The 26,169-nt window shown below is 42.5% G+C and overlaps 1 protein-coding gene across 1 annotated transcript in view; it reads right to left on the bottom strand.

Moving 5' to 3' along the window:
- The window catches only part of AMFR (autocrine motility factor receptor), a 30,509-nt gene extending 5,583 nt beyond the window's left edge, over positions 1-24,926 (bottom strand). The window contains exons 1-12 of the mRNA XM_049804367.1: positions 24,575-24,926; positions 22,957-23,049; positions 20,924-21,088; positions 18,968-19,120; positions 14,638-14,678; positions 13,704-13,836; positions 13,037-13,170; positions 11,259-11,369; positions 8,081-8,271; positions 6,303-6,406; positions 4,197-4,331; positions 2,446-2,529 (exon numbers count right to left, since the gene is read on the bottom strand). Of these exons, the coding sequence (XP_049660324.1) occupies positions 2,446-2,529; positions 4,197-4,331; positions 6,303-6,406; positions 8,081-8,271; positions 11,259-11,369; positions 13,037-13,170; positions 13,704-13,836; positions 14,638-14,678; positions 18,968-19,120; positions 20,924-21,088; positions 22,957-23,049; positions 24,575-24,823 (1,593 nt within the window). The 5' untranslated portion in view covers positions 24,824-24,926. The remainder of the gene's footprint in view (positions 1-2,445; positions 2,530-4,196; positions 4,332-6,302; positions 6,407-8,080; positions 8,272-11,258; positions 11,370-13,036; positions 13,171-13,703; positions 13,837-14,637; positions 14,679-18,967; positions 19,121-20,923; positions 21,089-22,956; positions 23,050-24,574) is intronic.
- Positions 24,927-26,169: the final 1,243 nt, after the last annotated feature.

The raw sequence follows: 26,169 nt of genomic DNA, 5'->3' as shown, positions 1-26,169 counted from the left end.
TCTCAACTACCCTGACGTTATGTCAGCACTGACACCCCAAAAACATAAGCTACATCTGGGGGCTGGGGGGGGAGGAAAAAAAAAAAATTAAAAAAATCAGTTATTATCTCTATCTTAAGACCTTCGAATTCTAGATGGAATTAAGCCAATATGATGTATGGCACAGAGGAAAACCAATGCTACTTAGGAAGAAGGGTGCTTTTATTTAAGCACATTAGCTCCCCTAAGAAGTGTTACTTCCAACAAGCAGAGCTTCAGTGGGTCTGCCACTTGCTGTTAGAGAGCTACAAAGATCCCCAGTGGGTATGTTGATTTTAAAAAATAAGAAAAGAGATTAAAAGCTTGTAAAACTTACTCTAAGGCTGCAGCACAAAGCAACCACAGTTGCCACAGTCTCTCTCAGTTACTGTGTCATAAGGTGTGAAGTTAGATCTATTCACTATTTGGAAATTCAAGTCTCACCCAGAGGAGATGATGATGGCTTCTTATGTCCCTTCCTACTTGCATTCTTAAAAATCAAGCGCAACCTGCTGAATTAATTTGTTTGCTGCTTAGACCTTTCCAAGTAGACAAGAGTTTGACTGGCTACAGCAACACATTCTTCTGGCAAGAAGAAAGAGAACATCTACAATATACTAGGTACTCAGTTAAAAAATGAAAGCAAAATCAGAGACACAAAAGTGACAGGAGTTTCCTAGAGGAAAAACACCCCTAGGCTCTCAAGTCTTCTCTGCACAACAGAAACACTATCAATAGCAAGGAGGTAAGCAAGCTTGACTCCTAGGTAGATCTCTGTGGCTACGTAACAAGGGTGATCAGCTTGTTTGAAGCCAGCCCAAGTTAACACCAAATGCACAAAGCATTTATGAGGCAGGAGGAGGACAGCAGCAACTGGAGCTTCCACAATGCTACCCAGCAGCAAGTTTCTCTCAGTGCATGGCAGTCTCAGTCTCCCACTTCAGCCTTTGCCTGTGAATCCCATTGGGCACAGTAAATATCCACCCAGGAAAACCTGCGCAGAGGCCACCAGTTCATCGCACACACACAGCTACTAGCAGCCCCACTAAGCTGCAGGTAATTTGTAACTGTTCACATACCTCCAGGCTATCACTGTGCTATTCTACAAAATAAAAATACATTCTCCATCCAAACCGCCACTCGCTCCAACACATCATTTGAGCAAAGTGCTTAGCTGTAATTCAAAGCAGAAGACGTCACTATTAGAGAGCACATGCTCAATGACATGACATATGAACACCACTCCCAGGTTTTTCAAGTTCTGGAGAAGGAAGGACAGAGACACAGGTAGTGCCAGGCAGAAAGGAAGAAAGGTGAATAGCAACACAATCATTCAAAGTGGGATCTGAAGCCAGTACCAAGCTAAGGAAAACTAGTTAGATACCACTTGGAGAAAGAGAGGTTTCACTCATGAAGAACAGGGGAAATGCCACCAAAACCTTCAAGTTAACCCAAAAAGTTACTAAAGAGTTGCTAGACCCAGATCAAGATTTTCATTCCTGCAGTTCTGCATCTCCAACCCCAGGCTCTTATCAAACACCTGTACCAATCCCCACCACCCCTTCTTCAGTCTCAACTGCAGTACCAAATCAAATGAAAGGTTTTTTTCTGTCTCGCAACCTGCTAACAAGGGAACTGTCACACTTCAGTTTCAGGTGAGTAACAGGTTGGCTATTTAGGTTATTAAAGGCTGCAGAGGCAGAAAGTCAGCTGCCTCACAAGTTCACTCTCTAAGCCAGCGGAGAGGGAGGTTTATAAAATAGAAACCCTCATGATTTTGCTACTACAGTCAGCGGAAAAAAAAAAAAAGTGGAAGGAGACCTTATTCTATTCGCAGGCTAATTTTTTTTCTTCCTGGCACATTTTAGCTAGCACATGCTGCTTAATAAAGCCCTTAGTGAAGAACAGCAAAACCCATTATTGTGCTTTATATGTAAAAGGGCTGTTATCTCGTGGTCCTGTTTGTATGCCACTCCATTCACACCAAAGCTCCCCATGCCTTCAAGTCCCTTCTCCAGAACACAAAAGAATTCTTGTAGCCAGAAGAGAAAAACTACTCATTTTAAGTGAAGTGTCCTGAGACATAGAGAATGGGAATGGGAAGAGGAAGGGGAAGAGCAAAGCATCCTGCTCTTCATATTCCACAGATGAGCACAGGCCTGACCAGACATGGACAGAGACATGATCTTTTCTGTTCTTTGTATCACTCAAGAGCGCTTTCCTTCAAGGAGGAAAAAGAAAAGCACACACAGTAGTTCTTTACAGGGGCACCATGCTGAAGTCTTACTTCAGTTGCCTGGCAGTGTTAGTTCTGGTGTAAAATGCAAGCAAGGGCTGCCACCAACCTGACCCGGTAAGGAACCAAATGCCTTTACGTATTCATGCAGCTTCTAATTGTGCTTTTGGCCCATTTTTATGCCAAATTACCTGAGTGACAGTTTCAGTATCCTCCTGATCAGTACTGTGCCGTTCCACAGAACTGTTCAACGCAGGTCTAATGCTATCTGCACGCTGAAATGCAAACATCATGGGTTTAATACAGTGTGTGAAATGGCAAAACAAAAACAAGTTCTTTGAACACATTCAAACTCTGCCCTCTGCAACGTCATGCGTTATGTTCAATTTGGAAACAGATAGTTAGCAGTAAACAGAATGCTCTGTGCTGAAAGAGAATTCTCTCTGCTTCCGCACATGCAGACTCCAGATAACAGTACTATCTGATGTGCACAGAACCAGAATTCGATATTCTTATTAACAGAAACATTGTCCCCAGACTGCTTTATTGAAATCTGCTATCACTAATTAAGAACAAGGCATCATTTTGCCGACTATTTTCTTTGCAGAAAACCTTCCTAAGTGGTACAATTCAATTATCTGTCAGCAGAGAAATCAACTGGAAATGTTCTAAAGGCTCTGCACAAGAGCGACTGAGAAGAGCTGCTTTAACTGAGCAAATATTTGTCTCTCATCTAGCTAGGACATTTTCAATATATTTTTGGTACATGACTGAATATACTGCATTTACAGAGATTTAAATGAAGAAAAAGCAAAATCTGACTTTTTTTTACTAGAATTTGGCACCATATAACATGTTTGAGACTGAATAGACAAGCACTGCATGCATCCTGCAGTCTAATAACATCATCAGGGGCAAGCTATAGGGCATGGGTGATAAAATCTGACTTTCCTTCATAAAGAAAATACCCCGTTGTCATGGTTTAACCAGCTGGCAGCTAAGCACCACACAGCCGCTCACTCACTCCACCCCAGTGGGATGGGGGAGAGAATCAGAAGGGTAAAAGAAAGAAAACTCATGGGTTGAGATAAGAACAGTTTAATAATTGAAATAATATAATAATAAATTGTAATGAAAAGGAAAATAGCAAAAAGAGAGAGAAATAAAACCCAAGAAAAACAAGTGATGCAAATAAAAAAAACATTGCTCACCACCGACCGACCAATGCTCAGCCTGTGCCTGAGCAGCAGCGCCCCAGCCAGCTTTCCCCCTAGGTTATATACTGGGCATGACATCACATGGTATGGAATATCCCCTGGGTCAGTTGGGGTCAGCTGTCCCAGCTGTGTCCCCTCCCAATTTCTTGTGCACTCCCCAGCCTACTCGCTGGCAGGGCAGCCTGAGAAGCTGCAAAGTCCCTCACTTAGCAGGGAGGGACTTTGTAAGCACTGCTCAGCAACAACTAAAATATCAGTGTGTTATCAACATTATTCTCATCCTAAACCCAGAACACAGCACAGTACCAGCTACTAGGAAGAAAATTAACTCCATCCCAGCCAAAACCAGGACACATGTATTACAAACAGATAATGCTGGAGCACACCTGAGACCGATCCTAAAACATTAAAAGGCCTTCTTCTAAGGGCCAGAGCAAGAAACAGATGCATACATCTCAATCAATCACACGCCACTGTGAGACATTCCAATTGAATTGGAAGTCGCAACATGGAGGTATAACATATACTAGACTGCCGAAACTGGTTTGGTGCTTCCAACTGCAACATCTTCCTACAAGTAAAATCTGAAGAATACTACTGCATTAAGCTAAACTGGATTCACCAGTACTTCAACGTACCTCATTTCCCTCACTCATTATTAAAAGGCTCAGTTCAGTGGTAAGTCAGTCAGTCAGCCATTTTAGGTGCACAGACTTACGACTTACCTGTGTGGGGAAAGGTACCTGGATGCGCCCTTCTAGGATGTTGTCAGTGGTGATCTCTACAGAACGAGTTAGCTGCAGATCCTGTAGAACTAAATGATAAGGAACCTGAGGGAACATCTCCTGAATCTGATGGGCCTGGAGAAAGCAAGGTTTATACAGTCAGCATCAGCAGTAAATAAAAGTTAGCTGGTAAGTATCTCAACAAAAAGAGATTTAAAAAATTAACAGCTCAAAGATGCTGTTTATGATATGATAACCCACACACAGAAAGAAAAACAAGAGAAAGAAAACTCATGCTGGCAATGACTTACAGGGCAATATTTTGACTCCATTGAAGTCAACAGCAAAACTGAAATTCCTAGGGAGACACCACATGGTCCTGAAAATTTAGGCTCCTGAACAGTTCTTGTAGATGCACAAAGGCTTCAAAAGCTTCCCAACCCTCTTTTTATGACAGCCTTTTTAGTAAAGATCTATACAAAATTCACATGAGTGACTGAAAGTTAGATCAACACTGAAAAAAAAATTTTTTTTTTTCTTTGTCCCAGACGGGTTCCAAAATCGTACTGGTAAGAACAAATGGAATAAGTTCTAATAAACTACTTTCTCCAGCCAGCTTGCCTACAAACCAGTTTAACAGGGTCTGAAAGCTCAAGTAAATTAAACTGAGTTGTCAGGGAACTGATATTATTGAATTTCAAGTTACTTAAATGATATCCACATTAAATAGATAAGAGGGCAGACAAATAATACACTTTTAGAGTCCAACAACTAGACTTCATTAAATATTAAAATCTGTATTTTAAATTATGCTGAAAGTTCCAGGGGAGAAAAGAAGGGTGGAAGGAGTTTTGACAGCAAAGCAAAAACTACGCACCAGCTGACAGTAGGTTCAAACACAAGCAACTACAGCAAACCTAACTCTCCATTGTACTAACCTGTGACCAGAACAACTGATGCAGCATTTCAGCCTCTGGCCTTTCCCTCAAAATACTTCCCTAGGTTTTTATTCAGTAACGTAACAGAGAATTTCACTTTTCTGTTAAAAATGTGTAACATTTTAATAGTTTTCTAACCTGGCCCTTCCCATTAAAATAGACATTTTAACATAAGTTGCTACTGTACTTTTAATAATACACAATGCTAAGAAATCATTGCTCATCCTTAACAAAAACCCATTTGTGTCACTGTGTCCAGTAAAAGAAAAACTAAACTGACCTTAGATGGAGAGCTCCTGCATATTTAACTAGTAAATCATCTGCCAACACCTTACCATTCCCTGGCTGCCCTGCCTCAAACCCCCTAAAAATTGTGGCCTTATCCTGTTGAGTCTCAAACAGTAGTAAAGGCTATGTGAGAGATTTCACATTCAGAAAATTACATCACTTTCATGAGACACCTCACCGAACATTTAGTAACATGCTATAGCACACAGTAGCTTTAAGAACTCAAAAGAGACAGCACTTCAGCTAAATGAGTGTGTTTCACGGGGCCATATCCTTCTCTTTTTCTACTACATTAGAGTGTTTACGTATGAATTCAACAAACCTGGGATTTCATCCTCAACACTATCATCATCGTGAACCAGCAAGAGTTGACTGTGCTACAGAAAGCCCCATCTCACACTGACAAGACAAACAGAAACAGCTATCTTGGAGCTCAAGTGCTATTAAAAATAAATACTTAAAAAAAATCAAAACCTATGGAATGGGTTTGATCAGTTACCACTTGAACAACAGGTAAATTCTCTGGTTACAGACTCACACCCTTTGCTACTGCAAGTTGTGAGTGAGGATAAGTACTGAAAAAAAGCTAAGTTGCACTAATCAAGCTGAGATAAAGTCTGCCGATCTACACAGAAAGTACATGTAATTTTTCTCCCTCATTTACCTACCTCCAGACCTGTTTTTATGTTTGCACATTTGAACCAATATATAGCCCTAACTTCACTAAAATAAAGCTTCTCTCACTCAAAAAAATAGCTTTCACGTAGCATCTATACGCTGTTTTGCCTTCCCCATTATGCTCTCCTTCTGCATGTACCTCTTTCCCCCCACCACAATACAAATAGAAAAGCTGAGGTGCAAACTATTAAAGCAGTCTTACCATAGCATTAAGTTGGGAGTTGCTGGCTTGTGCAATACCAAGGATGTTTGTTGTATGCATCACTTCTACTGAAAAACTGGGCAGCCAGCTGGCAATTCGAGAGCCTAAGAATAAGAAATGACCAAGAAAGTCAAGCAAGAACATGAGGTTCTCAGCAGGCAAAGTACTTCTACATGTATTTAACATAAGTCTTCATATTTCCACAAGGAACATATGGGGAGTTCTGCAGTGCAATCCACCCCTAAGGTCTCCCAAATGTGGAGACGGGCTGGAGTAAATCAGTAACTGCTGACAGTCTCTTCAAATACAGTCAGTGGCTTAACAATCTGAGGGCTAGAAGAGGATCAAGAAAACAACACATCCTTGTTTTCTTGTTTTAATGTTCCCATTAAAAGGAAAATTAAAATAATCCAGAGCCAAATTAAATTCTAAAATACATGAATAATTCCAGTAATTTTACTAAAAACAGGCCAGCTTCTAAACAGGCTGAATCTGGTCCCAAAATGGGTCACCTATACATGGTTGGCATCACTGAGAAAATATTACTATAAAGGGACACAGAGTAACCGAACAAAGTGACTGCCGCAACTGTGTGCTTCTGCTCAACAGAGTAGGGCACATGGCTAGCTCCCTCCTCCTTCCGCATTTCCATTTAAATAAACACAGGATTTGCTCTGTGCCACTTCTTCTATCTCCACAGTAATTTTGCGGGTCTCCAAGCCACAGGAGAGCACTGGGGAGGTCAGCTATCAAAAAAACAGAGTGGTATTCTAAGTATAAATGTCCTTCAGAGACCTAAAGCACCCCAAAAGTGGGAGCCATGCAAGAAGCTATCAGCCAGTCTCAGTGTACCTAGAAATGTCTGACCCTTCTCTTCCCATTACTGTCCTCCCACAATCTCCAAAGATTGCAAAACAGAGCACAGACAAAGAACGGGTCACTACATAAGTTTGCAGCATCTCAGCTACATCATGGGAGCTCCAAAAGGACAGAGGCCAAAGCAGAGTATTTGCACTAGTGAAACCTACTGAGAAACAACGACTGACATCAAAAACCTGGGAAAATGAGGAAGACAAGCACACACCAATACCAAAACTATAAAAAAACCTGGAAGATAAGCAACAGAAATTGTCTATTTCAGAACAAGTTTGTCTGCACACACAGAACTCATCATGGTCTAAAATCACATCTGCTTTGTGAGTACTTATAACACACCACTGAAAAAAACAAAACATGTAAAACTGTTCCAGTTACACGATTCCTTCTAAGAATAAGCTTCTGCAGCTTCTGCACCTAACCAAGCACTGCAAGTTTCTTGTAAATTGAGTGGCAAATGGACTTTTGACAACCTCACATTAGCTAGGGGATGGGGCAAGATCAACTTTTAGACTGCACCACAGAGGTTTTTCTCCTCTCTGACTGTCACTGATTAACCACCACCTGGTAACCAAATAAGGCACATGAATTTTCCATTCTGCTTGTCCACATAGCACACAATGAATAAATGCCAGTATTAAAGCTGCTACCCACAACAAATCAAGAAAAAGGGAGCACTTGTACAAAATCTTTCAAGAAATCTCTGTAGGTCTGGACAACTTCAGAGACATGCATCTAAGCTCGTGCAAAAGAACCATAAGAAACATATACGTATTTGACAAAGACAAGCAGAAGCACGGTTTAGGTTTCAATTGAAGCATGGACCGAATTCCTTTCTACAGAATGATGTTCCCTTCATTTATTTGGGCAACAGCATCAGATGTCAAATCTGCTTAGCTTACCATCAAAGTGGAAGAAGTGATTGTGCTGGTTCAAGCGTGGTCTGCCTTCTGCTACTGCCACAGGGACTAGGTTCTCATCCAGATTTTCCCTTTGGTGATCATCCCTCACATGATGGCTGTCAGTGATATTAAGAGACATTCTGCAGGTGGGGCAAGATGTATCTTGTTCCAGCCAGGACCGCAGGCACGAGCTGACAGGAAAACAGTAATATTATGGTGAGCTTGCAGCGTTTTTCCAAGACATCAGTATCACGAGTACATCAAGCAGCTGTAGCATATTCTGTACAGAACATCAACACATGGACTGCTCAAAGATAATTTGTGAGGTACGCGTGATGAGCTTCTGATGACTCTGGCATAGGTTTCTTATTTCTTTCAGCTGAAAATACTCAAGTGTTCACTTTTCATAAACAACCATACATATTTATCACAAACTTAAGACACTCTCCAAGCATGTTGTCTGTCTCACTCAGAACAATCAAGTTTTGCCTGGAAGGGGAAACAAAACATTTCTCTTCTCTCACCATTCCCAACTGAAAAAGGACAAAAAACAACTGGACAAGTATTTCAAATATACCAATACATTTTCATAGCAGTTCTGCCAGTGTGATGTGGCAATGGCACCTCCAAAGTTTTTGAAGTATCTTTTCAAAAATATCAATACCCAAATCACCAAAGTGAGCACCACTCTGGGAACTATCTAAACAGATATTATTAATACTAACCAGTACTGTGCCATTACAACCTTTACTTAATTCTGAACATTCGCTCTCTTGCAGTAAGTGAGAAGTGTTTGAAATGCACGTTTAAATACTTGGAGCTGTGCCTACTTTTTGATTCAGACTGATATGACCCAGTTGTGGTATTTGTTGGCATGTTAAACCTAATTTTCAGTACGGAAGAATTGAATTTCACAGAACTGAACATATCTCAATATTACGCACTTGCAGTGGGTTTTTTCCCCAGCAGAAGCTCTCAAAACCCTTTAGAAAGGTAGAGACATACAAAAAGGTCAAATAAACCTGTTTCCCAAATTGTATACTTGCAAATGGAGTAAAGGCACAGATCACAGGTTTGGGCTGACAGAGCAAGGAAAAAGCCCTAATTGCAGGACCATAGCAAAGTCAAGGATACAAGCACTCTGCACAATTCCTGAAGCTGTAACGTATAGACATATGGCCAAAGTGGTTTTCATCAAATTTAAATGGAGGGATATGCAGTGTTCAGAAATTAGTGATGGGTTTCCCAGAAACAACCAAAGCACTACAATAAAAATCTACCATCTTCCACCACCTTGGTCATCAGCACAGCCAGCACATTAGCACTGCCGATGCTGTCCAGCTTCGTCTCCATTACTACAGCAAAACCACCCTGCCTGCAGCAAACTCAAACCCCTGCTACAGTTGTACTCAAAAGGTCACTTGTGAAACACCTGGACAGACACAAGCTACTACCATGCTGCTGGTCCTCAACAGCTCTACCACTGAGATGCTGGAACAGACACGAACACCTCTCACCCTGCATCAGCACTAAGCCCTAAAGGCTTGCAGCCATGGTTATACCCATTTAGTACCGCACAGGCAGAAGGGCTCAGTCACCTATAGCCCTTCAGTATTAGGATGACTAACAACAGGTGAAGGTCAGCAACATTTTAGAGCAGCAACTGCTTCCTAAAAGATAAAGGAAAGAGTTTCAGCAGAGCTTAAAAGATTCAGTCACCCACTCCCATTAAACTTCCTTAATATTTAGGCACAGAGCTGACCTCAGCAACGTGAATCTTTCCTGCCATCCTCTCTTCTACTTCAAATAAATGGCTGCAAAAAAAAACCCCACATAATTGAGAATGGACACAACATTTAGCCTGTTGGCAAAATCACTAGGCTTTTATAAGGAGAGAAACCATTCTTAGGTTGTAAATAGGGTTATTAATTACATCTGGTTTTATATATAAGCATAGGTCACCCACTGTAACATGTTCCCTCCCTAAATGCACCAAGGAGGTAAGTGTAACTTAGCTTCAGAAAAAAATCCAAAAGGATCATTCTAGATACAGAGAAAACAACTTTCTGAAGAGAGGACCCTGGGCTTCTCAAGTGCTCAGTAGGTGATTAAATATTCATATGATTCAGTAGCATTGAAAGAGGAGTTTCTGCTACGGAGGCACATTATCTCATTAGAGACTTCTTGGAACACGGATAAATATTTATGGCAAGGTTTGTCATAAATGACAACAAATTAGCGCATAGATTATAACCTCTGGTTTGACGCTTACCAGAAAAGTAAAAAACTATCTGCAGAAAGTAACCTGCTCATATGAGACCACAAGGACAATTTAACCAACCATGCATGTTAATCACATGGCACCTAAGAAACTTCTGATTCAATCACCATATCTCCTTTCATTTTTTAAGCACAAGCATGAAAATGTAAGCACTGCTACAAAAGATCTAAGAAAAGGCACATCTAGCTCAGCACAAGCATCTGCTACTATTCACTATTGAGTGAGTGTAAGAAACAGCATAAAGAGAGATCCTTTGGCCAAGAGCCTCCCAGTTGCAACTACCAGCTACTTAGGGACTTCTTCAGCTAATTTGGTTAACCTCTTTTACAGCCCTGATGGACTCATCCCCCCATGAAATCATATAATCAGACCTGGCCTCCACAACTGTCCTGGAGGACTCATCACCATGCAAGGATGCACTATATAAAAATATTCCCCATTTTCTCTTTAAAGTTAATATTTGAAAGGTACTTAAGGATCTAACTCCAATTTTTCTTCCTCACCTGAAAATCAACACGCCCTCATGGAAGAGGTGATGCATAGGATAAAGGAAGCGGGGAAAGAGTGTATTTTAGCAAGCAGTTACAGCAAGGCAAGGTAGAGACTTGCAGTTGAGATACCATAACTCAGCACAATCTACCCATTAGCTGACAAGATGCAAACTCTTAGTTTGGGGGGGAAAGAATGCACCAGGTGAAACAACTCAAACATGAAAATGACAGTAGCGAACACAAGTTGTACTTTGTTATTAGAAGACGACCAAGATGACCCAGGCAGTAAGTATTCACAGCTTTGCTGATAGTTCATTACTTGTCATTCTGCTGTAACCTTCAGATATGCCCATATACCCCTTCCTTTCTACAGTCAGGCGCACCGTCTCCAGCCCCAGAAACGTACTTGTGGAAGAGATGGCCGCAAGGGAGTTTACGTGCGGATTGCATGGAGTCCCAGCAAATGGCACAGTCATCATTATTGACTGCTAGCTCCTCTGGTGTTGCAACTGCAAACCTACAAAGAAAAAGGAAGAGACAGAAGTAATGACTACACCAGCTCAGCATGGCCTCTCGTCTAAAGAATCCCATGCTGTGAAAACCTTATCCTCCCTATTAACTTTTCCTTGGGAGAGGTGTGCCAACAAGTTTGCTATTTTTTTCCGTAACTCAGACTCACACCACAAAGGAAGACACACATACACGTCCCTCCCATGCCTTCTTAAAGGCACATTTTTTTGCACATCTCCACATATTTCCTAAGTGCAAAAAGCTTTGACTTAGTCTCTTCTAAGAAGTATGATCGTTAGGTTTAGAACCTCAAGTTATAATCTGTATAGATTTGGCTTATGTCATTTTTCTAAATGAGTTTTAATAGCTGTACCCATTAAGATGTCTTCTTGAGATCATAAGCATTTATGGTCTGGCTAATTTTGGCCTCAGATTTTGCCAACCCCCATTTGACTGTCTTTTTTTTTTCCTTCTTTCTTTAAACTACAGCACCATGCAAGCAGGTACTACATAGTACCCAAACACAGACAATATAGAAATGAGTGATATAACAACATTTCATGGTACTGCTGGTGTGTGATATACCTGAAGAACAACTGCACAAAAGCAGAGAGCTCACTGCCATTGGCAACTTCAGGAGGAAGCTATGTGGTTCTTCCAGAACAATCAGAATGACAAAAACACATCAAGTCACTCAGACAAGAAGTCTGAGACATCTGCAACTCAAACAGCTTTGTGAGCAGCTTAAAGGGGTTCAGCAGCTGCATCTTACTGAAAAGAAACAATGCACTGTGGATTAACTTTATTATGCAGCTCTTAATCTCGTATTACAGCCATTAAATGACTTTTCACAAATAAAACCTTGGGAATTTCTAGAGAAGTCAGTCTTCTCCATCTGGACTACAGCAGCAGACATCAGAGCTAGTCAAACCCACTGAAGCCCACAATGAAAATGGTACAGCGATGTACAGAAAGAGTAAAACTCCCTGTTGCTCTTAAAATTATTAAAGACGTGGCTGAGTTATGACAACATTGGATCAGAGATGCAGTAGTATCTGGCACAATACTAGGTTTTAGCAGGCCTCTCAATTTCTCTATATTGCCTCACTATGGGGGATGGACTAAAGTAATCCCAAGGTGTCTCAGCTCCACTACAACTACAGAGTCTGTTTAGATTTGGCTTCAGGTTTAATAAATACATACCTAAAGCTGAGCAGGTTTTAATTAGTACTTCAATTTAATTTCAGGCAGTAACTGAATAGTATGGCCTAATGAGATTAAGAGCATTTATTTCCATCACAGCCAAAGCCAATATTTGACAACTGAAACAGGAAGAGCTCTGCAGAGCTTATGTCACCCCATCAGGGTAGTATAGAAAAGAATACAGGAGAAAAAACACTGGATAGGCGAGTTGACTTGTTGCCAGTAATAGGGTACCAATAATACTGCTATTATAAAAGTCAGTCCTACATATCTGTTAAAACCAGAAAGGGTGTGCCCAGTAACAAATAAAATGGGTAAAAACATACTCAGGACTTTAAGAGCTGGATTTGCAAGACTGCATCTCTCCGGCTTACACCATGCCATCATGTATCAAAGGAAGGTAAAAGAATCCCAACTTCTTCATCAGGATCCACTCTCCAAGATTCACATCAGAGCAAATAAGAGGCTTACCTAGCTTCCATGTTTCCAACCACACGCAGATAGTTCTTATGCCGCCGAATTCTTCGTTGAACCTCATGGAACAGGTAGCGCAGCTGCATAAAAATCACCAGGCTTGCCATTGACAACCAGATATTGCCAAACAGCTTTTGGAAAAAAAAAACAGAATGGTGATTAGAAACAAACATCATGGGAAACAAGAGGCCACCACAAGAAACTGCATCAGGCCTTAAGAGAAAAAGAAATCGAGAAAACAACACTGAATAATTTTTCTTTTGTTGAGACCATTCAGCCTAACCACACATGTTCACAGGTATTACTACTCATTACATCTTCAGATACAACTTAAGCAGCATAGCATTTATAATAAGGATAAACTGTATTTAGTCCTGTTCAGCTAAATGTCCCCTGCTCCCAATGAAAATAATTCAGTCTGATATTACTCAACAACAAAGCTAATTAAACACCTGTTAAACAGATAATTACACAGTAGTTAATACTCCATAACAAAGTTATTTGTGAGGACTCCAATTACACAGGAGGAAAGAATGCCAGAACGCCCCACACTACGTTTTCCTCTTTATTTAAATAATTTCTCTGTAATATTTGGTTCCTAAAAGAAGAAAAAAAGTATACCCAGTATACCCTTTATTTAAACATTATGTCCAGTATTTCATACCAGCATATGAATATGATGCATCAAGTCCAGTGAAAGCAAGGTTAGCTCCATGACAAAATCTGTGTAGTAGACATAAGTGCCTTTGCCCTCCCACGTTCCTTCATGGTTGAGATCCCAGAGGTGAATTATATATCTGCAAGAGCAGGGAAATTAACATTATTCTATCCTTTTTTGTTAAATAGCATCTCTAACATTCAAACGATTTTATCCATTTTTCAAACAACTTCTGGATATGGATTCTTTGTCATTCCTAAGCCCAGTGCCCACACTCTGTGCTTTCCTGGGGGACTTTTTTTTAATGTTACTGGTTCAAACAGCAACATTTTAAAAAGGCAAAAAGCAATCAATGCTTAGCCCACACTGGCATTACAGATACCACCAGCTAACAGAGATGATGTAGCATTTGCTAAAAACTCCGGCAACTACCAAAAGCCAGTCTTGGGATTATAGTAACCACAGACCCAGATCTTTCAGCACATGAGATGTTTCTCAGGTGAAGCATTACCGCTTGGTGACAGACCTGAAATGCCAATAGTGACCTGGACAAAGAGGTTCTGTGATACACATCATGTCCTACATATGCATACACACGTGCGTTACAGATACACATGCATGCTACTTTTTCAAAGCAAAAGTTCTAGAGATTAAGATCTTAAAAGAAAAACAGTAGTATGGCATTAAGTAGCATGTATCAACCCTCATACAGCAGCACCAATCCATTTTAATCCATGCCTCAAGCTATTAGCACCCACTAAAGCTATCCATGCATTGCAGAATTCATGCTTAAAAATAGTACAGGCTAAAGATAACCACCTTTGCCCATCTCCAAACACGCATTTGTAATTCAACAAGGTAATTACTTACACCTCTTAAATCAGCATGCTATATGCACTGCCTTCTTGAACAAACATCCTGCAAAACATAAGCTACTCACCGTAAAATCACATGAGCAGTTCTGACTGTCACAAGCAGAGACTGCAGAAGAGGGGGAAAAAAAAAAAAAAGATACGTTAACAACATTCTGGCAGGAACAGTGGTCCAGAGGCAGGACCTAAAGGGTTAAAACACAAAATGCATTTACTGCAGCTTAACAAGCTGCTGCGAACCAATGGTCACTATAGATGACTGTGCACAATACACCTGTGACAAACATGAAGCTTATAAATAAATAAGAAAGAAATTGTTCTCAAACACACAATGCTCTTGGAGCAGCCACTAGCATCACTGCTGTTAAGTCTCACTTCAAACCCCCCCCATTACTTAGGACATATTGCCTTTTTCAATTCTTATCACTCATTGAGTATCAAGACCACAATCCCAACAACTACCTCTCTTTATCCCACTGCTCAAGAAAAATCTGAAGAACCAAATAGTAGCAGGAATTTGAGGAAGAACCATGGAAGCACTTTCAAATAATCTCCCGCCTTTGCTGAGATGTGAATGCTGCAGAAGTAACTTCTCTCTTTAATCATACTTACCTCTCTAGGCTAAGTAGAGAGAAAAAAACTGAGTATATCAGAAAGTATAAGTAGATCAGAAGTGTAAAGACGAATCACCAGAAAGAATGTTTCCAGAACACCTAACCACATTTCCACGGGCTCTAATCATCTAAGAAACATGGCCCCATCACCTCTCTCTAACCTGTCAGGCCCACAGTGTCCCATCCCTTCATTGTATGCTCCCAGTCAAAGAAAATGGGACAGGATGAACCCCCTTCAGAGACTGCCCACACTACCCTGTAGTTAGCAGGGGCCAAGTGACACCAAGATGCAGGGGATTTATAATGAGCAACTGAAACCATTTCTGTAAAAATGGTCTGATGGCATGCCTTCCGCAAAAGTATTAAAAAGAGTACAGAACAACTATCAAAACCACTAACTTCCCAATATAGCAATGAAACAGCTGGTTTTAATATTTCTTTCCATCTGTAAAAACCATTCTTAAAATGCTTCTGTGCATATTTAATCCTTAGTAATATCCAACTTATCTGCCAACTGTTTACTGGTTGGCTTTAAAATAAATGTTCCTGTGACAACTGAAACACCAGTGCGATCTTCTGACCAAATAAGGGCTTCAGGATAAGATGCACACATCATTCAAGTAACACAAAAAAGGTCAAGAACGTAACAGCAAGTCACCTAGCACAGTGTGCTGTTTTCATCACAAACATCTTTCATAAAAAAGTTAAATTGGCATACTAGGTGCTCCTGCAAGGCACATTGCGGGACCCTCTTCTGTCTCCTGTTACCCTGCATGTGTGTACTGGAAAGAGACTACACCTTCTTCACACGAGGTTTTCTGCTATGGAGAAGCTTTGGGCAGACCACAGAGGGAAAGTAAATATGTCCAAATTCTAACCATACAAGTGGGGAAACAGAATGATTATGTGAGATGCTGGAGGGATACACCATTGAGCACAAATTTGTGTCAAAACCAGTATATGTGGCATAAAGTCTCCAATAAGGAAGACATCTGTCAGGTAGAAATCTGAAGAGTCTAGTCTTTGCAACTTTTAAGAAGTTAATGTTGCCAAGACATGATTTATATTGGTTAGTGCTGAGGCAGCAAGAGCATCAAAATTAAAAGGACGAGCTAGTGCAGATTTGGTCAAGGCGCTGGTCTCTGGTTCCTCCACTGTTTCCAGAAATGCATTTCAGTGTTCTGACACAAGAAATACTTTGAAGAAAATACAACACTGCATCACAAGTTACACAACTCTAATCTGAGGTTCTAAATGTACAGTAGGCCATTTTCAGTACCGACACCTCAAGAGCTCTTGCTCTGCTCAAAATGAACCGCTTATCCCCTGCAGACTCTGTGACACTGGCAGTCACATAGATTAGCACACAACTGGAAGGCACTCAAACCCCAAGATAATGGATGCAGCATGAGAAGCTATACAGAAAAATATACTGTTATCTGTAAGGTACAATTCTAAGATTTGAATATCACTGTCATTATACAGCCTTAACTGGGATGTATGAAACAGGATCAGAGGATGGCTTCTATAGGAATGAAGTAATTCTTACAATAAAAAAGGTGCAAAGATAGACAGACTGGACATTACTTGCTATACTATAATTCTCAAATACCATTTATTAAGGGAAAAAGCTTAATGTTTACTCAAAAATACAGACTGTCCTTATTTAACCTTCTCTAGGCATTTGCACATTTCACATCCAGCCTTTGCAGGAAAGAAAAGGCTGACAAACAACCCAGAACAAGTGGAAGCCTACTAAAACCCGAGAAAAACACCTATATTGCTTTATTGAAATCCCTGAGGCATCAAGCTAAATCAATGTTTGCAGAGTCAGAAGAGAGATGAATAGTTTAATGTAACTTAATGTAATTAAATACACACTAATGGAATACACTTGGCAGGGTCCCTCTCGAACAGCATCAGACAAGCCACCACCAGGTAAACATTTTAGTCTGCAAGATTTAATGCTTTTTGCTGAGAGCTTGAGGACTGCCACAAGGTGTCACTGCTAGTATCTGTACAGAAAGAAACCTAAATGTTTTATTCCACTTACGTGACTGCTGGGTATTAAAATCAAGGAAACTACTCATGGTCACCCAATCCATATAGGGCGTATTTAAAACATTCATGAAAGAGCAAGATATTAGACAATTTCATATGAGGAAAGATTAAACAGACTAGATTTCTTTTGCTTAGAAGGCAAGTCAGAAGGGGAACAGGAGAAAGGTCTATAAAATCACCAATGGTATGAAGAAGAGTAAACAAGGAATGATTCTTTGCACTTTTTCACCATAAATGTCTGAGATGATAGCCAGAGACGTTATCAGACAGAAGATTCAGAACAAATAGAAGAGCTCTTTTGTGTACACTAAGCCGAGTTAAATGTGGAATTTGTTGCCTTTGGATATCGTGGAGGCCAAAGTATAAATGAGTTCAATAAACTATCAGACAACTTTCCAGAGTCCATCTGAGGCTATCAAACCCAACAGGCTTGTCCAACCCTCACCTCAGCAATGTCCTCAAATGCCAGCTGTTGCAAGCAAGGGTAGAGAACCCTTTCCTATACGTTCCCCACAAACTTCCTCTGCTGTCCACCAGCAGCACAGCAAGCTGCCTGGACCCATGGCTTGGCTGAGGACCACACACTTATGCTGACTGAGCCACTCCTTTGTTAATAAGCAGACAGAACAGCTCCCACCGAAATGAATAGCTGGGCCCCATCCTGCAATGCAAAACACATACACCACCACAAGGCACAGCACTAACGAGGCAACGCTTTGGCACTTTAATGCTCCCTGATAAACCTACCCCACGCTGGTACAAGGCTGATACATCATTCCGCCAAGCCCAGATAAGAAACACAACACCAACAAGACCCCACCTATTAGAGACACTGACAAATCTTCAGTACCCTTCCACTGTGTAATTACAAATCTGGCCTTGCATATCCTCATATTTAGGGAAAAGTAAACTGACATATTAAATAACTGGCCTGTGGTATGACCAGAATCATTTTCTCCTATCAGGTGACTGTTTTCTTTCCTCCTCACTAACTCCGAGTTCAAGATAGGAGAGGAAAAATAAACCATACATGCTACTTGTTATCTGAACTAAGGATGAGCTAACACTTGCAATTATACCGGTTACCTCCCCTTTGTTTAAGATTATCACTTCCTCAGGCAGAGTGCAACAACCCACCATAACATCAAAAACATACTGATGTTCACTCTACAAACATATTGATGTTTACTCCAACTGCAAAGGGTTCAGGAGTGCACAAACATGCCTTGCTCATCTCAGCTGAGACACAACTCTTTACATAAACATAAGCAAATCACATGAGCATGCCTTAAGGAAAGGATGTTAGTCTCATTCCTTTTGGGGAGAATTGAAACAGAAAATACAACCTCAGAGAAACACGCTGAGGTGCACATCACACTTTCACATATTCTCTCCCTCTCTCAGCGGCCATTGTAACTAATTCTTCTTGCAACGCTCATGAAGCACAACCATTATTTTTTCATAGGCTGCCATGTGATTTCAGCATCATCTTATGGATTTATCCTCTCATTCTGTTCTTCAGACAAAGGTGTTTTGCAGGCTTAAACTCTAAAGGAAGAAAGCATGCAGATCTGGCAGATCTAAACCAGGGGAGGGTTTGTTTGCATCTTTGGAGTTTTTTCCTTGTGGGAAATGAAAAGAAAACCCACCGCATGCCAAGATACCCCCAAGCGAGGGGTGAAAAGCAAAGCAGAAACCATGATACATATGAAGGAAGTCTCACCTCTGCTGCCATGAAAGCCAACGTGTGCATGCCATGAGTGTAGCCAATAATACCACAGACAACTGCTAATCCACAGCAGGACAGGAGCATGGCTATGAGCAGGGTCAGGACTCTGATGTGGCTGCTCATGGGTGTGGTAGGAGAAAAGGAAAGCTGCAACACAAATACATAACAGGTTTAAAGGAGTACTTCATCCACCCTGCCTTCCATAGTCACCTTACCAAACAAGTCCTCATTCAGGAAAATCTCTTGCTTTCTAGAATAAAACCAATTTCACAACCTCAACCATGCAGTGTAGTAATAAATGACGTGGAACAAAGCTAAAACCACACACCATCCCAAAGTCTCATTCATCTCGCTGTCATTTACTTTCACCAGGCTTTTAAAGCCAGAGGGGATCATTACGATTATTTGATCTAAAGTTGAGATCACCTGTGCAAGAAAACCACAGACACTTTCTCACACGGTAGCTTCTGCATCAAATTCACAGCATCTGCTTAGGATGAACATGCATTTTAGAAAGACGCCTAACCATAATACACAGTCTTTGAGCAATGAGAAAAATTGTTCTGTCAATTTTTCACCTTACCACTGATCTGAATTTGTCCAGCTTTATCTTCCAGCCACTAGTTCTTCCAACGTCATTTTCTTCTGGAAGAGAGAGGCATCTCCCCCCAAAATTTAACTTGCAGCTAGAGATTGCTGGATAGAGTCTACTGAAAATAGTTGCCTCATTCAATAGCATGCATAGCATATTAATTCTCTAAACTACCTTAACAGTAGGCTACACCTAGGCTGTCTAAATCAAAGATGACCCAAGAGGCAAAGTATTTAGGTGGTCCATCCCCTTATTTTCAGGGCAGGAAGGGGAAGAACAGGACACGGAAAGAAGTTGTTGCCCAAAGCTTCACTCTGGTCTGATTGATGAAGCTGACTCCCATGTTCTGTTCTTAAATTGGTTCTTTCTTCCTTGTTTACATCTGGTTCAGTTCCACATCCCCCTGAGTTTGGAAGGCAGATCACACAAGTACAATTTGTCCAAGTAAAGAATTACGATACACGCTTTGAATGCAGAAGGAATATAATAAGGATTTCTTCCCACATGAGCTTTGTTCTTTTACAGCTTTCTGAACAACACTAAAAATACCATATGACTGCCTTCTTCAATTCCATCTCAATTTTCCTAACCCCAACCAATCTAGTTTCAAGCTTAGTGCCTAGCTACTTGTGAATTAATATCCTTACTGGATATTAATTTAAAAAAAAAAAAAAAAAAAAAAGCACAGAGCTACCAAAAGGTAATTCATGGATTCGATTTAGTTCAAACTTTTATTCCAGGACAGCGGAGCTGAGGAAAATGTATGTCCATTATAGATTTTTAAAGGGCAAGATTTACTATTCAAATTCCAGCTCCTTCTTCCTTGCCTAGCCTTCAATTTCTGCATCTCTACTGAATTTGTTCTTGGTATTAACAGAAACTGGGATGTAGCTTATGGAGAAAGTTGCACTGTATATTGTAAAGACATTGGCAGTCAATATTTGGTAAATGTAAATGAGCTTGAAACCTGAGCACAGAATCCGCAGAAACAGGCTTCATGGACCAGTCCTAAAGGGCACCAATCTAAGGGATGTTCTGTTGTCAAGACTTCTTCACTAAGGAGAGCTATGAACAAATCTCACAGAGTTATGTAATAGTAATTACAGGGCACATATAAGAGGCAATTTATCAAAGAAAATAAGTATCTTCAGATCCATTTGTCTCATGGAAAAACTGAAGGAGTAAGATTGACACTGCACTTTAAAGCAACTATTCGAAGCTACTGGGAGGTGCACGTGTTCAGCACCGCAGGGTGCGGAAAAGGTCTAAACGAACTGTTTGTAACCTATCATGAGCCAGTGCCCAAACCAGACACAGAATTTGCATGTCCCAAAAGACAGCCCTTAATCAAAACTTACATATTCAAAGCGATCCTTGCACAGCTGAACCATAAGATGAAGAAACACAAGTCCAGAGAACCAGAGGCACCACATCACCACTTCTTCCACAGTCTGAACATTCAGCACACCAAAAATGAAGATGAACTTGTAGAAAATGAAATTCCAGAATTTATCCTTGAGATGCTGTAAAGGAAGACGTTTGGTTACTGTAGTGAAAGCACTGACAATCCACATGCAGGGGAAAGGAGGAGGGAAAAAGAGAAAGAAAAAAAAATGGAAGCAGAAATGCAACAATATGTTAGCAAAAGCCTGCTGCATACACATCTTGAATAGTATTTGTTACCCTTACTGAATCAAAAACATACTATAAATATTAGCAGTCCTTAGTATCTTATCTAGTCTCTTGTACCACTATAGCATAACTGTGCAACACAGCGCACAACGTAGTTTCCTGCCATACTTCTAAAACAGTGGTTAGCACAAACCAAGTCTGATCTCAGTTTGATTCTCCACACTCAAGCAACACAGCTAGTGGGCTGCAAACACAAAGTCCTCTTTGCTAGAAGAACTGCCACGGTTAGTTATACAAGATGCCCAAATAGCCTAGCACCTTGCTTTCAAAAACCTGTCAAAAAAGTACAGACGATTAAGAAAAGATGACAAAGTCTGTTCTTAAAAAGCACAATGCTTACAGTGGAGAACGAGATGGATGAGCAATGAAAAAAAAAATTATTCCCACGCACATGCAGTATGAAAGAAACAATATGATGGTCTCAAGCAACAGATAGCAAGCCAGCTTGTTGGGAATAAAAAAATTTATGAAATAAAGTGTTTTGTTAAAGAACACGATGAAATCACCAGAAGTTTAGTTAAGGCAGGCCCAGAATTCCTTCAGGATGCTGCCATTTTTGGCTTGCTAATATTAATAACCAGCTTTCCTTTACATGAGAACTGAAGCACACTCCCACTGTCCAAAAGCAAATGGATTCACACTGCTACTGCTCTTCATTTCAGTTTTTAAGAGGGTAGAGGACATCCTGGAAATTATCACTGGTTAAAATTCCACATCCTTATAGCCAACACAGACTGGAAAGAAAATCTGGCCCAATGCAGTTTGAATAGTGCCTTGTTTTTAATACACTTCACTCAAAGGCTCTACGGGGTGTGAACCACAAATACAATAGGCTTTGAGAGATCCATGGTTATTACTGAAGCTTTATGTGCCTCAGTTCTGCATGTCAAAAATCATCATGGCCTGATTTCTCCCAAAGAACTGCATTTACACACTTTTTTTTAAATACATGAACACACTTCAAACCACTGCTACTACATTTACACAAGGCAACTTGTGCATTTGTCTTCCTTTTTAAAAAAAATATACTGATACTATTCAAACTACTGCTGCTACTGCTTTTATCTTCTGCAGGATCCTGTTTTTAAAAAGCCTATGCTTTAATGGTTCTCTTGCTGAATTTTTAAAAACATTCTCACCTGGCCCAAGAGCAGGACTAAACAGCCCGAGTTTTCAGCCCTGCTTACTTCCTTTCTCTGGGCATATGCCTGCCTACTCCCCCTTAAACCTGAGGGTAGATAAACCATCCACGCAGCATATAAGGACGGAAAGCACTTCTCCAGCAGTCAGGGCACAAAACAAGGTACAAGAGGGAACTCAGACTACCAGTGCTTATAACTAACTACAAAATGCAATGCTGCCAAGCGCAAACTGAAGAAAGAAGAACACGTTGTAAGTATTCTGAAATGAGGTGCACTTGTAAGAAGTCTGACAAAGTTAATTAAGGAAGCAGGATTTTCAAGTTGACCATGGGCTTATAAAATACAAGAGGAACAATGAAAAAGAGTTCCCTTCAGAAATAAACTGGCAGCTTGTGGCTGTGGATATACTAGTTAACCAAACGGTAAGATTTAAGCTTATGTTGTTCTAAAATTTACTTTTCTTGTGTACTTTCAGCAATTCCATATAGAACACACCAGTCGCACACCAATAAATTATGAAACATGACAATATCCAAGGCAATGCATTGCTGTCTTACCTGCCTCTCACTGACACGAAGAGGACCGAACACCATACACTGGATTAGCTTAGCAACCAACATCAGAAAACAGCAGGCAGTGTTCACTAGCACCTGGAAAGAAATAAAGCAGTCAGTGACAAATACTTTTGCCCCATTTAGAAGGGCAGGGAGAGAGAGAGAGAAGGGGAATGAACAAGCCTAACAAAACCTACCATTGTTCACAGAACAGTATTAGTTGCCCTTTTTTTTTTTTTTTTTTTTTTGGTGAAATTTAAGCCTGGCCTCTTCCAAGACACATACAGTAGCTGACAAGTCACTTAACTTTTTTCTAGAAATACTAACATGGTCAGTTTGATACACCAGTATATCCAACAAACTAGCCCACCTCTTCACAATAAATTGTTTTATATGGACTAGCAAATTTCAGCACCAGGAAACATGGGGATGAAACCTACAGATGCTCGTTTTGTTTAAGGTGCGGCAGATGAGAAAACTCCAGTTTGAATCTGTTGTTACGGGAACAAGATTCAGACATTGTCTCAAAACATATGGAATAGCACACGCTCCTGCTGTAACCACACTGCTGAAAGTCACAAGGAGCAGAATACACGGGCCTGGGAAAACTGCTTCTCATATTTGACAAAGACACTTGTAATTAACTTTTGACCTCTGCAGAACACTAAAAGGGGGAGGGGGGTATGATGAAGCAGGCTCACTCTAAAGGACGCACAACAAACTTTTCCAGACCTCTTAATTTAAGGTTCTGAGACTGAGTTTCAACAAGCTGAGTGTGTTTGGTTACACTGAAAAACCAGTGCCTCAGTCGAACAAGCATGTTGCAAAGCAGATGCCCAACTAATGCCACCTTTGATTGACAGACATATGAAAAGTTCAACAGCAAGAGCTCAGCTAGGTTTCTGATATCCCCTTGTTGAGCCTTTATTTCAACTACAGAAATTAGTGAGCCAAGATTCACATACCATTGCCAGGTTTGGGTTCAAAGAGCTACAGAAGATTATTCTCTGGGGTTTTTTTCTTAAATGGTGAGAATGCTTGCCCCTACCTGCATGACTTTAAACGTCATTTTTAAAAGAGAAGCAGGTAAAGCTTGGGCCTGAACACCTGATGGTCTCTCACCAAGATTTCTAGCCGAGCAGGATATGCAGTGCTTCGAGAAGCGCCAAGTGCAGCAGAACAGAACCGCAGCACAACCCTCCCAAGAGCTTCCCCCAAAAGCCACCCTCGGCGAGGGGGGCGACGCTCGGGGACAAGCACAAGCACCAAGCCGAACTTTCAGGGCTCTCGGCTTGCAGGCAGCCCTATCGCCCCGGCCAAGGAAGGAAGGGGAGCGGCTGCGGCCCGGGCAAGGGCGCACCCCCGGCCCCAGCGCCCACCTCCCCGCCCCGCCGCCTTTCCTCACCCAGCTCGCCGGGAGAACCCCTCTTTATTCTGCCTTCCCCCCCCCCGCCCCCCGCGCCAGCCGCCGTGAGGTGCCGGCACAGGCCGCGCCGCCCACCCCCGGCCCCGTCGCAGGCCGCGGGGCCCGCCGCTCCGCTCCGCTCCGCCGGGCTCAGCCGCCACCCGCCCGCCCGCCCGGCCCCGCAGGCCCCGCCGCCGCCGCCCGCCCAGGGCTCACCCAGACGCAGAGACTGTCGGAGAGCAGGTAGTAGGCGACGTCCAGGGCCCGCGGCCCGCCGCGGCGCGGGGGTTCGGCGGGCTCGGTGCCCGCCGCCGCCGCCGCGCCGTCCGGCTGCGGGGGCCCGCCGGGGGCCTGGCTGAGGGCGCGGTAGGCGCTGAGGCCGGTGCCCAGCAGGGCCAGGGCGCTGAGCGCCGTGTAGGTGCGGAGGCTGGGCCAGGGGAAGCGCTCCAGGAAGAGCAGCGGCATCGCGGAGCCCGTCGTCGCCGCCGCCGCCGCCGCCCGGCCGGCCGCCTCGGCCCCCACGGCCCCAGCCCGCCGCGCTCCCCCCGCTCCTGCGGCCTAGCGCCCGCCCCGCCGCCACCGTTCCGCCCCTCCCCGGAGGCCGGGGGAGGGAATGGGCCCAAACCGCGCCCCCCCCTTCGCCCCGGCTCCCAGCGCCGCGTCCGCCCGCCCCGTCACGAACCGCTCCCCAGCGCGCTGAGTCACGGCCGGGGCGGCGCTTCCAGCGGGCCCGGCGCCGCGGGAAGCGCTGGACCCCGTTCCCGGCCTTGCCCCGCGGAGCGGCGGAGAGGCTCCGCGCCCCGGGGGCGGCCGCCGCATAACCAAAGCGAAGCGGGGGCGGGGGGCTTGCGGGAAAATAAAGGGGGGGGGTTCTCCTTCCGTGGCCCCGAAACCTACAGGCATGTAGTCAAAGGAGAAAGCAGAGGGCCCATGGTGCGCTCCAGCGCTCTTTCACAGGTAGCGTGGCCCAAAATGAGTCTCTCAAAGTAGGCAGCAATGGCAGGTGAGGGATGCCGGTAAATGCCAGGCCTCGAAAGCAGAGCTCTGGTGCTTGTTCCTGTAGCATCTGACTTCCAACGTCCACCCTCACTTCCCCATGCAAAAATTGTTCCTTTCTGCACTCCCCTGCTAGCTTTATTTTCCACAGCTGGCAGTCGTCTAAGAAACCATACACTTTGCTAACCATATGTCTAGGCCTTCCATCCACAGGACCAAAGGGAACAGCCCTACCGCTACATTTTCCAGTATTTTCTCAGTATCGCTCCCACACTGCACCGCTTCAATTTGACTGAAGCGCCAAGCTGTCGCAATTGCTCTGCGCATAGATTACAACTGGCAACAGAACCGACCCCTTTGGCAAATTTCAGTTCTCGTGGCAGCACACGCTCTCCCAGCGATGCCTTCGTAAAAGAGGACAGCGCACAAGCAACAGCGCATCTTCTGATCAGAGGCGGAATTTGGAAACAAGTCTTTCAAAGAGTTATCAAGCAAAACAATGGAAGGCTAAGGGCATTAGGAAGGGAACTGGTGTTTAGCCAAGCACATAAAAAAACCAAAACTATAAAGGCTGATGTTTACTACCTGCAAGAGTCTGAAATGTTGAGGATGAAAAGCAGAAGTATGGGTAGCCCTTGCAGGATGACACAGCACGCTGGTCTACTACAACAGCTCGGCATAATGTGGAACCACTCACATACGGCATTGGCAAAACATTTCAACATGACCCAAATTCTGTCCTATAGCTATAAAAAAAAAAAAATACAGAATTAATTTCACTTTCCAACTCAATCTCGGGACAGTCCAGCAGAATC

This window comes from Accipiter gentilis, chromosome 7 (assembly GCF_929443795.1).
Source record: "Accipiter gentilis chromosome 7, bAccGen1.1, whole genome shotgun sequence".
Lineage (NCBI taxonomy): Eukaryota > Metazoa > Chordata > Aves > Accipitriformes > Accipitridae > Astur > Astur gentilis.
The sequence above is the reverse complement of the archived record's forward strand: the minus strand, read 5'-3'. Positions and strand labels throughout refer to the sequence as shown.